Source organism: Phyllobates terribilis, unplaced genomic scaffold (assembly GCF_046119375.1).
Source record: "Phyllobates terribilis strain yellow unplaced genomic scaffold, ASM4611937v1 Scaffold_71__1_contigs__length_7168151, whole genome shotgun sequence".
In the NCBI taxonomy this organism is placed as follows: Eukaryota; Metazoa; Chordata; class Amphibia; order Anura; family Dendrobatidae; genus Phyllobates; species Phyllobates terribilis.
The window spans coordinates 2,818,887-2,832,214 of record NW_027362831.1 but is presented as its reverse complement, the minus strand read 5'-3'; the positions used below and the strand labels follow the sequence as shown (position 1 = coordinate 2,832,214).

Here is a 13,328-nt window from a genome sequence, read left to right as displayed (position 1 = left end):
CATTATACTACATGTACGGACTATGGGCTGTGCATTATACTACATGTACGGACTATGGGCTGTGCATTATACTACATGTACGGACTATGGGCTGTGCATTATACTACATGCAAGGACCATGGGGTGTGTATTATGCGACATGTACGGACAACGGGCTGTGCATTATACTACATATATGGACTATGGGCTGTGCAATATACCACATGGATGACTATGGGCTGTGCATTATACTGTATGGAGGATTATGGGGAGTGCATTATATCGTGCATTGTGAAAGTATTTGGCCCCCTTGAACTTTTCTACCTTTTGCCACATTTCTGGCTTCAAACAAAGATATAAAATTCTATTTTTGGGGGGAAGAATCAACAACAAGTGGGACACAATCGTGAAGTGGAATGAAATTTATTGGATATTTTAAACTTTTAAAAAAAAATAAAAACTGAAAAGTGGGGCGTGCAATATTATTCGGCCCCCTTGAGTTAATACTTAGTAGCGCCACCTTTTGCTGTGATTACAGCTGGAAGTTGCTTGGGGTATGTCTCTTATCAGTTTTGCACATCGAGAGGCTGAAATTCTTGCCTATTCTTCTTTGCAAAACAGCTCGAGCTCATTGAGGTTGGATGGAGAGCGTTTGTGAACAGCAGTTTTCAGCTCTTTCCACAGATTCTTGATTGGATTCAGGTCTGGACTTTGACTTGGCCATTCTAACACCTGGATACGTATATTTTTGAACAAATCCATTGTAGGTTTCGCTTTATGTTTGGGATCATTGTCTATTTGGAAGATAAATCTCTGTCCCAGTCTCAGGTCTCCAACAGGTTTTCATCCAGAATGGTCCTGTTTTTGGCTCCGTCCATCTTCCCATCAATTTTAACCATCTTCCCTGTCCCTGCTGAAGAAAAGCAGGCCCAAACCATGATGCTGCCACCACCATGTTTGACAGTGGGGATGGTGTTTTGAGGGTGATGAGCTGTGTTGCTTTTACGCCAAACATATCGTTTTGCATTGTGGCCAAAAAGTTTGATTTTGGTTTCAGCTGACCAGAGCACCTTATTCCACATGTTTGGTGATTCTCCCAGGTGGCAGGTGGCAAACTTCAAACGAGACTTTTTATGGATAGGTGGCACCCCTGCGGGTTCAGTCGCCACAGAGGTACTGCATCTCACCGAGAGGTGTAGTATCTCACTCTCAGGTAACGATGGAGTACTGCCCGGAACCCACACACTAGCATGCATTACACTCCACTTCAGAGGGCAGGGCGAGATTGCTCCTAAAGGAGAGCACAGTCCCTGGTCCCTAACTGGAGGGCAGAACAATGTAGTGGGTGTGGGTGGAGGAAGAAGATCAGGGGAGCACTTCAGGAGTAGTATAAAAAGGGATGGAACCATCTAGAAGGGGTTGAGTCAGAGAAGACAGTGAGAGGAGAAGTAGTGGGAGCAGGAGCTCCGCAGGAGCTCTGCTCAGGAGGAGCGCGCCTGAGTGAGAGAGGCCCAGGAGTGGAGACTGACTGAACAGAGAGGAGAGGAGAGGAGCAGGAAAGAAGGCTCCAAGAAGGAAAGAGGGGATCCTAGGGGTACAGGAAGTGCTGGAGGCCACCCGTACGCCCGAATCTACCAGGACGTGGAGGGATCAAGCCGCAGAGGAAACCGGCCCCTAACTAGTCGGAATTGCCATATTCAGCTAGAAACCGGAGGCTTCTACATACATTTTCAGGGTGCAGTTGCCACAGCCACAATTAATCGCCAAAAAGGTAGCCACACAGGATACAGGGAACTCCAGGTTGCCCGCTAAGATCTGAGGTTACCGGCTTGGCACACTGTTTGCGAGGCGCAGGGCAGGAGGGTGAGAGCCAGCGCAGGAAGATGACTGAGAAAGGCACACAGAAAGGGGTCCCGTTAAGTGCTCTTGAATTACCTAAGGGATTGCTGAACCCCTCCCATGGTGAATGCAGGACGACTTGGGTGGTTATAATCTGCAGTTGTAACCAGGAGCAACGTGATAAGCGTGAGTAAACCTTGAAGACTGCACCCCACTGTCTCTGTGAATTATTGCTGCGCCATCATCCCCTGCACCACACTGCACAACAACATCTACCTCATCTATAGTCACCACAGCAAGGCCCTGGAGCTTAGCTCTACCTGTGGAGAGCTGAACCAACTCTGCTGCATTACCAACAGCTCCAGAGGACCTGCTCCATACAGTCGCATACCACAGGTGGCGTCACGAACATTAAAATATCAGCAAAGGGATATAAACCACAAGTATTCAATAGAACGACGAGCAAAAAGTGGCAAAGTGTAATATAAAAATTAACTTTTATTTATCTATTTAAAAATAGTAGTGAATAAATCGAATTAGTATAAAACTCATATAAGAAAGAAGCGATAGCAAGTCTTGCAAACGGTACTTAGCCGCCTATAAAAAAGTAAATCTGTGGAACTGGTAACACTCCTAGTATAGTTCCTTCTGACACAGGAACCTAACGGACCACAGGTGTGTAACACTATAGACCACCACCTCAATTCCAAATAAGTTGTTCTGGTCCAAACTAAAGAGAAGACTGTCATACAATAAATGTTTCTTTAAATATACAACAAAGCATATTGAACAGACAGGTATACATCAAGAATCTCCTACACCCATGACTTTAATTCAGAAATGGGTGAGGAAAAGAGGAAGATAGACCAATTGTAATGTAGAGTCTAGATGTGACATAAAATACCTGGTGAATAATATATAGAACAATCTCACCATTAGAATGTCAGTATCATCGCTGTTGACTCATATCTATGCAATTCTAAGGAGAACCCTTTGGAAGTGGCAATATCCAGTAGAGTGCAGGACTCATTTCCTCTGGAAGGACTCAGACCAACAGGGTGAGGGGTGCCCGACGCGTTTCCTCATGTTACTGATTCATCAGGGGAGAGAGCAGTAGTACTAATGGGTCTATCTTTATGTTTGAAGCCAGAAATGTGGCAAAAAGTAGAAAAGTTCAAGGGGGCCAAATACTTTCACAATGCACTGTACTTCTGTTATGGGGCCCCATCACTTCTATGTTCGCCCCTGGTGAGTGTAATAGTTTATTTTTTCTATACACTAAAGAACAGAGGCAGCACAGGGGACATATACCAGGATGGGGCCTAGGATAAGGGACATACATATACAGTGGGTACGGAGAGTATTCAGACCCCTTTAAATTTTTCACTCTTTGTTTCATTGCAGCCATTTGGTAAATTCTAAAAAGTTCATATTTTTTTCCCATTAACGTACACTCTGCACCCCATCTTGACTGAAAAAAAAAACAAGAAATGTAGAAATTTTTCCAAATTTCTGAAAAAAGAAAAACTGAAAAATCACATGGTCATAAGTATTCAGACCCTTTGCTCAGTATTGAGTAGAAGCACTCTTTTCAGCTAGTACAGCCATGAGTCTTCTTGGGAATGATGTAACAAGTTTTTCACACCTGGATTTGGGGATCCTCTGCCATTCTTCCTTGCAGATTCTCTCCAGTTCCATCAGGTTGGATGGTGAACGTTGGTGGACAGCCATTTTCAGGTCTCTCCAGAGATGCTCAATTGGGTTTAGGTCAGGGCTCTGGCTGGGCCAGTCAAGAATGGTCACAGAGTTACTCTGAAGCCACTCCTTTGTTATTTTAGTTGTGTGCTTAGGGTCATTGTTTTGTTGGAAGGTGAACCTTCGGCCAAGTCTGAAGAGGTTTTCATCCAGGATATCTCTGTACTTGGCCGCATTCATGTTTCCTTCAATTGCAATCAGTCGTCCTGTCGCTGCAGCTGAAAAACACCCCCATAGCATGATGCTGCCACCACCATGTTTCACTGTTGGGATTGTATTGGGCAGGAGATGAGCAGTGCCTGGTTTTCTCCACACATACCACTTAGAATTATCACCAAAAAGTTCTATGTTCATCTCATCAGACCAGAGAATCTTATTTCTCATAGTCTGGGAGTCCTTCATGTGTTTTGAGCAAACTCTATGCAGGCTTTCATATGTCTTGCACTGAGGAGAGGCTTCGGTGGGGCCACTTTGCCATAAAGGCCCGACTGGTGGAGGGCATAAGTGATAGTTGGCTTTATGGAACTTTCTCCCATCTCCCTACTGCATCTCTGGAGATCAGCCACAGTGATCTTGGGGTTCTTCTTTACCTCTCTCACCAAGGCTCTTCTCCCACGATTGCTCAGTTTGGCAGGACGGCCAGGTCTAGGAAGACTTCTGGTGGTCCAAAACTTCTTCCATTTAAGGATTATGGAGGCAACTGTGCTCTTAGGAACCTTGAGTAATGCAGAAATTCTTTCGTAACCTTGGCCAGATCTGTGCCTTGCCACAATTCTGTCTCTGAGTTCATGATTCTCATTTGGTCTGACATGCACTGTGAGCTGTGAGGTCTTATATAGACAGGTGTGTGCCTTTCCAAATCAAGTCCTATCAGTGTAATTAAACACAGCTGGACTCCAATGAAGGAGTAGAACCATCTCAAGGAGGGTCACAAGGAAATGGACAGCATGTGACTTAAATATGAGTGTCTGAGCAAAGGGTCTGAATACTTATGACCATGTGATATTTAAGTTTTTCTTTTTTAATAAATTTGCAAAAATTTCTACATTTTTTTTTCAGTCAAGATGGGGTGCAGAGTGTACATTAATGAGAAAAAAAATAACTTTTTACAATTTACCAAAAGGCTGCAATGAAACAGAGTGAAAAATGTAAAGGGGTCTGAATAATTTCCATACCCACTGTATATATCAGGATGGGGGGTGGTCGAAATCTCGCAACGGGTCCCCATCAGACCTTAGCTATAACTCTGATTATACTGTGTGGGGGGATGGCGGTACTATGGGAACATTACACTACGTGGGGCCAAAAAAGGGGTATAATGGGGGCATTACACTGTGGGGGCATAATACATACTGCATAAGGTGCATAATGGGGGCATTACACTGTGTGGGAGCATCATACATCCTGCAAAAGGCGCATAATGGGGGCATTAAACTGTGTGGGGGCATCATACATACTGCATAAGGGGCATAATGGGGGCATTCCACTGTGTGGGGGCATCATACATCCTGCAAAAGGCGCATAATGGGGGCATTAAACTGTGTGGGGGCATCATACATACTGCATAAGGGGCATAAAGGGGGCATTACACTGTGTGGGGGCATCATACATACTGCAAAAGGGGCATAATGGGGGCATTACACTGTGTGGGGGGCATCATACATACTGCATAAGGGGCGTAATGGGGGCATTACACTGTGTGGGGGCATGATACATACTGCATAAGGGGCATAATGGGGGCATTACATTGTGTGGGGTCATCATACAGACTGCATAAGGGGCATAATGGGGGCATTACACTGTGTGGGGGCATCATACATCATGCATAAGGGGCATAATGGGGGCATCATACATACTGCATAAGGGGAATAATGGGGGCATTACACTGTGTGGGGGCATCATACATCCTGCATAAGGGGCATAATGGGGGCATTACACTGTGTGGGGTCATCATACATCCTGCATAAGGGGCATAATGGGGGCATTACACTGTGTGGGGGCATCATACATCCTGCTTAAGGGGCATAATGGGGGCATTACACTGTGTGGGGTCATCATACATACTGCATAAGGGGCATAATGGGGGCATTACACTGTGTGCGGTCATCATACATACTGCATAAGGGGCATAATGGGGGCATTACACTGTGTGGGGGCATCATACATACTGCATAAGGGGCATAATGGGGGCATTACACTGTGTGGGGGCATCATACATACTGCATAAGGGGCATAATGGGGGCATCATACATCCTGAATAAGGGGCATAATGGGGGCATTACACTGTGTGGGGGCATCATACATCCTGCATAAGGGGCATAATGGGGGCATTACGCTGTGTGGGGGCATCATACATACTGAATAAGAGGAATAATGGGGGCATTACACTGTGTGGGGGCATCATACATACTGCATAAGGGGCATAATGGGGGTATTACACTGTGGGGGCATCATACGCACTGCATAAGGGGCATAATGGGGGCATTACACTGTGGGGGGGCATCATACATACTGCATAAGGGGCATAATGGGGGCATTACACTGTGTGGGGGCATCATACATCCTGCATAAGGGGCATAATGGGGGCATCATACACACTGCATAAGGGGCATAATGGGGGCATTACACTGTGTGGGGGCATCATACATACTGCATAAGGGGCATAATGGGGGCATTACACTGTGTGGGGGCATCATACACACTGTATATGGGGCATAATGGGGGCATTACACTGTGGAGGCATCATACATACTGCATATGGGGCATTACAATGTGTGGGGGCATCATACATACTGCATAAGGGGCATAATGGGGCATTACACTGTGGGGGCATCACACATCCTGCATAAGGGGCATAATGGGGGCATTACACACACTGCATAAGGGGCGTAATGGGGGCATTACACTGTGTGGGGGGCATCATACATCCTGTATAAGGGGTATAATGGGGGCATTACACATCCTGTATAAGGGGTATAATGGGGGCATTACACTGTGGGGGCATCATACATCCTGTATAAGGGGCATAATGGGGGCATTACACTGTGGGGGCATCATACATACTGCATAAGGGGCATAATGGGGGCATTACACTGTGGGGGCAGTAAAGGGGTCCTGTACTATGAGAACAATACGTTTCCTCCCTTCCTGTCTCCATAGTTGGGTCGTATGTATCTATTACAGGAAACAGAACAAAAACCTTATGATTCTTATAAAGGGGCAACACAAGACCCCAAAAGAGTCTCCGTGCTGAAGGGGTTAATGCCCCCTGCGCCCAGTAATGGGGACTCCACATACCTCCACCTGCAGAGCCGCCACCACATATATGGCTGCTCTGTGCGCACAGGAGCTGTGATGAGGTCACTGAAGGGGAGGAGTCAGGGGTCACATGATCAGGAGCCTCAGTGGATGCAGGACTCTGCTGTGCTGGTTGTCATGGTGCTGGATGAGCTGAAGTTTGTGCTGGATGAGCGTGCGGAGCGGACCCAAGTGTACGAGGTGTACGGAGCGGAGCCGCGTGTGTACGAGGCGTACGGAGCAGAGCCGCGTGTGTACGAGGCGTACGTAGCGGAGCCGTGTGTGTACGAGGTGTACGGAGCGGAGCCGTGTGTGTACGAGACGTACGGAGCAGAGCCGCGTGTGTACGAGGTGTACGGAGCAGAGCCGCGTGTGTACGAGGTGTACGGAGCGGAGCTGCGCGTGTACGAGGCGTACGTAGCGGAGCCGCGCGTGTACGAGGCGTACGTAGCGGAGTCGCGCGTGTACGAGGTGTACGGAGCGGAGCCGCGTGTGTACGAGGTGTACGGAGCGGAGCCGTGTGTGTACGGAGCGGAGCCGTGCGTGTACGAGGTGTACGGAGCAGAGCCGCGTGTGTACGAGGTGTACGGAGCAGAGCAGCGTGTGTACGAGGTGTACGGAGCGGAGCAGCGTGTGTACGAGGTGTACGGAGCGGAGCCGTGTGTGTACGAGGTGTACGGAGCGGAGCCGTGTGTGTACGAGGTGTACGGAGCGGAGCCGCATGTGTACGAGGCGTACGGAGCGGAGCCGCGCGTGTACGAGGCGTACGGAGCGGAGCCGCGCGTGTACGAGGCGTACGGAGCGGAGCCGTGCGTGTACGAGGCGTATGGAGCGGAGCCGTGCTTGTACGAGGCGTAGGGAGCGGAGCCGCGCGTGTACGACGTGTACAGAGCTGAGCCGCGCGTGTACGACGTGTACGGAGCTGAGCAGCGCGTGTACGACGTGTACGGAGCTGAGCCGCACGTGTACGAAGCGGAGCCGCGCGTGTACGATGTGTACGAAGCGGAGCCGCGCGTGTACGATGTGTACGAAGCGGAGCCGCGCGTGTGTACGAGGTGTACGGAGCGGAGCCGCGTGTGTACAAGGTGTACAGAGCGGAGCCACGTGTGTACAAGGCATGCGGAGTGGAGCCATGTGTGTACGATCTGTACGGAGCAGAGGCTTTATTCGATAATCTCGTTCTGCCATTTGGATTCTCCAATGCACCAACAGAATTTCACAACTCTCTGAATATTTCTCTGATTACTTTGGGAGATTTCTTGTGATTTATCTTGATGATAGAGAATTTTCTCTCCTAATTTGGATTCTCACCAGGAACATGTCCGTGTTGTTTTAGAAAGATTGAGGGAGAATTCTTTCTTTGCTGAAATTGAGAAATGTTTTTTTTTCTGTTCAGAAAGTTTCATTCCCGGGTCATTTTATCGGCTGATGGGTTTACGATGGATCCTGGGAAGGTGAAAGCCATAATAGATTGGGTCCAACCTAGTGACCTGAAAGTGTTGCAACATTTTGTAGGATTCTCCAACTATTATAGGAAATTCTTTAGTTTTTTTTTCTCAGATTACTGACGTCACACGTAAGGTGGCAGATCTCAAGGTTTGGCCACCGGATGCTATTGGGGCTTTTGAGAAATTGAAGGAGTGTTTGTCTGCTCCTGTTCTAATCCAACCCCATCTCCAAGAACCATTCATTGTGGAGGTGGATGTTTCGGAGGTCGGGGTAGGGGCCGTTTTATGTTCCGAGACTCTGACCAATTTGTGGCCATGTGTTTTTTTATTAAGAAAATTTTCATCTGCTGAAAGAAATTATGCTGTTGGGAATTGTGAGTTACTCGTTGTTAAATTAGCCTTTAAGGTTTTAAGACATTTTCTGGAGGGAGAAGTTCATCAAATCACTGTGGTCACTGACCAGAAGAATTTAGCGTTTATTGAATCAGCTAAATGGCTAACTCCTAGACAGGCCAGAGGGTCCTTATTTTTCTCTAGATTCAATTTCTCTATCACTTTCAGGCCGAGGTCCAAGCAGTTTTAGTTCTGTTTCTTCTCCAAAACCTCCATTCTCCCTGAGGGCATTGTGGTTTCTGTGATATCGTTGGAGGTTGAAGCTGAGATCCGTAAAGTCCAATCGTTTGCTCCTTTCGCCACGCCTAGGTCCAAATTATTTGTAGTTGTGTACCTAAGATTGCGTCTGTTGCAAGAGTTTCATGATTTAATCATGAGTGGTCATCCACGGTTCACAGCTAAGCAGAAAGCTATTATTAGGCTTTTTTGCTGGCCATCTATGAATAATTATATTAAAGATTTTGTATCTGCTTGTGTAGTTTGCGCACATGCTAAAGTTTGTCATAACAGTCCAGGTGGAGTATTGGCTCCATTGCAATTCCAGAAAGACAGTGAACTCATCTGTCCATGGATTTCATCACGGATTTGCCTCTGCCTGGTGGGAAGACTGTCTTTGGGTGGTCATTGACTGATTCATTAAACGGGCTCATTTTGTTCCTTTGTCAGAGGATTACCTAATGCAGAGACATTCTCCAGGTTTTTTAATTCGCATAAAGTAAGAGTACATGGGATCCCTCTTAACATTGTCAGAGGATTACCTAATGCAGAGACATTCTCCAGGTTTTTTAAGTATACCCAGGCTCGTTCCTGTATCTCGTTGCAGTGTCAGTTCCTGTCTGAACTGTCTCCTAGCCTGTTACCTGTTTGTCTCTATGTCCGTACCTTCCCTGTTCCTGCAGTGTCTGAACCTGCACCTAACTCCAACTCGTTGTCTCTGTACTTCTGTTTGTGAGTTTAGAGTCCACTCGCTACTTCATTGTAAGTACCTTGTGCGTATATGGTTCTGCTTGTCCCTTCCAGTCTGTTCCATGTGAACAGAGCCCTGTCATCTCTGCCTTGTCCACCGCTCTGGCGGTTTCTCTCTGCTCTCTGCTCTGTCTTGCCCACCACTCCTGCGGTTTCGTTCTGCTCTGCCTTGTCCACCGCTCTGGCAGTTTCTCTCTGCTCTGCCTTGCCCACCGCTCCGGCGGTTTCGCTCTGCCCTGCCTTGTCCACCGCTCCGGCGGTTTTGCTCCGCTCTACCTTGTTTACCGCTCTGGCGGTTTCGCTCTGCCCTGCTTGCTCACCGCTCCGGCGGTTCCTCTCTGCTCTGCCTTGTCCACCGCTCCGGCGGTTCCTCTCTACTCTGCCTTGTCCACCGCTCGGGCGGTTTCGCTCTGCTCAGCCTTGCTCACCGCACCTGCGGTTTCGCTCTGCTCCGCTTGCTCACCGCACCAGCGGTTTCGCTCTGCTCTGCCTTGTCCACCGCTCCGGCGGTTCCTCTTTGCTCTGCCTTGTCCACCGCTCCGGCGGTTTCGCTCTGCTCTGCCTTGTCCACCGCACCTGCGGTTTCGCTCTGCTCCGCTTGCTCACCGCAGCATCGGTTTCGCTCTGCTCTGCCTTGTCCACCGCTCTGGCGGTTCCTTCCTGCTCTGCCTAGTCCACCGCTCCGGCAGTTTCGATCTGCTCTACCTTGTCCACCGCACCTGCGGTTTCGCTCTGCTTTACTTGCTCACCGCACCAGCGGTTTCGCTCTGCTCAGCCTTGTCCTCCGCTCTGGCGATTTCGCTTTACTCTGCTAGTCTACCGCATCTGCGGTTCTGTTCCTGTATCCCAGTCTGTACTGGACCCTATCCAGCCTGCGCTCCAACCTGCTAGTACCTCCCTGTCTGCACGCCAGCCGTGCCTGCCAGTACCTCCCTGTCTGCACTCCAGCCGTGCTTGCCAGTACCCCCCCATCTGCATACCAGCCGTGCTTATCAGTGCCCACCTGTCTGCATACCAGTCGTGCCTGCCAATACCCACCTGTCTGTATGCCAGCCTGACCTGCCTGTTCCTGCATTCCCCGGTGTGGGTCAACAGCCGTGTCCGGGGTCTGACCTGGAGTAGCACCTGGTCCCTCTGCTCGGTTCCTCCCTGGTGCACGGAGTCGACTGAGCCGACGTGCGACCTTGGTCAGATCGGGTTGATACTTAGTTACGCACCTCCAGGCACTCCCCGGTTCATGGTACAGTGGGATCACTAATCACGCACACGCCAGTCAGTCCAGGCGTGTGCATAACAGGAAGAGGTAGACGGACGCCTCTCACACAGACAGCCGCTCGAGCAATCGCAGTGGCAGCCGCAGGAGCAAGGTATCAAACACCTCTGGACCATCCAGAAAGGAATCATCGCGTGTTCCACTACAGCCTCCGAATCCGGTACCCGTTTGTGACTTCAGGGGTGAGTGATCTTCGTGAATGTCACCCTTTTAGTAATGGGAAGTCTCATATGTGAGTCCTTCTGTAGGATCCTAAGAAGAGTAGCGCCAAGCAAAAGCACAGGATTTGTGCCCTATGCCAAACTTTCCTTCCCATAGATTTGCAAAAACAGCTATGCCCGAACTGCATTAATAAAACCATAGCAGAAAATTCTCTGGATTTCGCATCCAATCTGAAATCCATAGTCCACGCAGAGGTTCAAGGGTCCCTGAAGGGGTTGTTTGGAGGGAAGAAAAGATCCCATAAAGATGTCTCCTCCAATTCTGATTCATCCCAGTCCGAGGATCTATGGCTGAGTGATTTCATCATCCTCTTCCTCATCGATAACAGTAGACCCTGCTTCCCCATCGAGGGTACGGACAAACTGGCCAAATCAGTCAGATCAACCATGGGTCTGGGGGAGGAGAAAGCATCCAAATCCCTGGAAGACATTATGTTTGCGGGCCTTGGAGAAAAAAAGAGACGCTCCTTTCCGGTAAACAGTAAAATTCAGGGCCTTATTGACAGAGAGTGGAAGAAACCAGAGAGATAAGGGGCCTTCCCCTCCTTCTCTAAAAGAAGGTACCCCTTTGAGGAGAAGGACTCTGAGCCTTGGGATAAAATCCCCAAAGTTGATGGGGCTGTAGCCTGGTCATCCAAAAAAATCTTCCCTACCCTTGGAGGATTCAGGCGTCCTAAAGTAAGCCCTTGATAAAAAGGCTGACTCCTTTCTACGTCACACTTGGGAAGCTGCAGCAGGAGGCCTGAAGCCTGAGGTAGCTGGCAAGGTCTCTCATGGTGTGGCTCCAACAATTGGAAGACCAACTTAGGGATAAAAAGATCCCTAGGGATGGAATCCTTTCAAATCTGCCCCTAATGCAGGCAGCATCAGTCTTCCTGGCAGACTCTTCAGCGGACTCAGACTCTCGGCTAGATCAGCAAATCTATCTAATACTGCCAGACGGGCCTTGTGGCTCAAGAGTTGTCCAGGTGACCTACAATCCAAACATAAATTATGTTCCCTCCCGTGTGACGGCAGACTCCTGTTTGGCCAGAAGCTGGATGACCTTTTAGAAAAACCGAGGGATAATAACAAAGGGTTCCCAGGATTTTCAGGGGACTCAAAAAGGTTTAGTTTTCGGAGGAGAAAATTTAAATCAGGGTCACCCTCCAGGAGACAGGAGAAGATGGGGGTCCAAGAAAGAGTCAGGCTATATGTTTGGAGGACCGTCCTCCAATACAAAAAAATCTTCCCAATGACGCCAGGCTGGAGGTAGGGGGGAAGCTTTCCCACTTTATTCCAACTTGGGAAGCCATTACATCAAGCCCCTGGATTCTGAATATTCTGAGTGGTGGCCTGAAGATACTGTTCAGCCAGATTCCTCGCCGGACCTTTATGATTACCCCCAAGAGGAAGGTCCAGGAAGAACAGATAGCTCTGGAGTCAGAAATATTGGGGCTAGTAGGGAAACGAAACGGGTCCTTCTCGAAGTTCCGATACCACAAAGGAAGAAGGGATTCTATTCCCCTCTGTTCATGATAAAAAAAAAAACAATGGGTCCTTAAGGACCATCATCAACCTCAGGAGTCTAAACCAGTTGATAGAGAACCAGACTTTCAAGATGGAGTCAGGGAGCTCGGCAGTGAAGCTCTTGCACCATGACTGCTTTATGACAGTAATAGACTTGAAGGACGCATATTATCACGTCCCAATTCATCCAGACTACCAGAAATATCTGAGAGTAGCCCTGTTCATTCAGAAAGAACTGAGGCATTTTCAGTTTACTGCCCTACCCTTCGGCCTCTCCATAGCCCCGAGAATATTCACAAAATTAATAGCGGAAGTAACAGCCTTTCTACAAATCAAAAACGTAGTGATCGTTACCTATTTAGACGACTTTTTGGTAATAGGGAAATCAGAAGTCCATTGCTCCAGTCAACTTCTAGAAGTCATGGTGGTGTTGCAACAGCTAGGATGGTTGGTAAATACCCAAAAGTCAAAATTAATCCCCTCAAGGACTCATATCTTTCTAGGTCTAATCCTGGATTCTCGTCTCCAAGCCTGATTCCTCCCAGAATACAAGGTCCGCAAAGTAATCAATTTAGTCTTGAAAGCCATGCGGTCTCCAGTGATGTCCCTAAGAGAAGCAATGTCTCTCCTGGGCTCCCAGCAGTCAGA

General features: G+C 48.5%; 1 protein-coding gene across 1 annotated transcript in view; it reads right to left on the bottom strand.

Annotated features, from left to right (window-relative positions):
- LOC141194418 (uncharacterized) overlaps positions 1-13,328 on the bottom strand; it is a 69,838-nt gene that overhangs the window by 19,337 nt on the left and 37,173 nt on the right. The window contains exon 5 of the mRNA XM_073662332.1: positions 6,871-6,932. Coding sequence (XP_073518433.1) covers positions 6,871-6,932 — 62 coding nt within the window. The remainder of the gene's footprint in view (positions 1-6,870; positions 6,933-13,328) is intronic.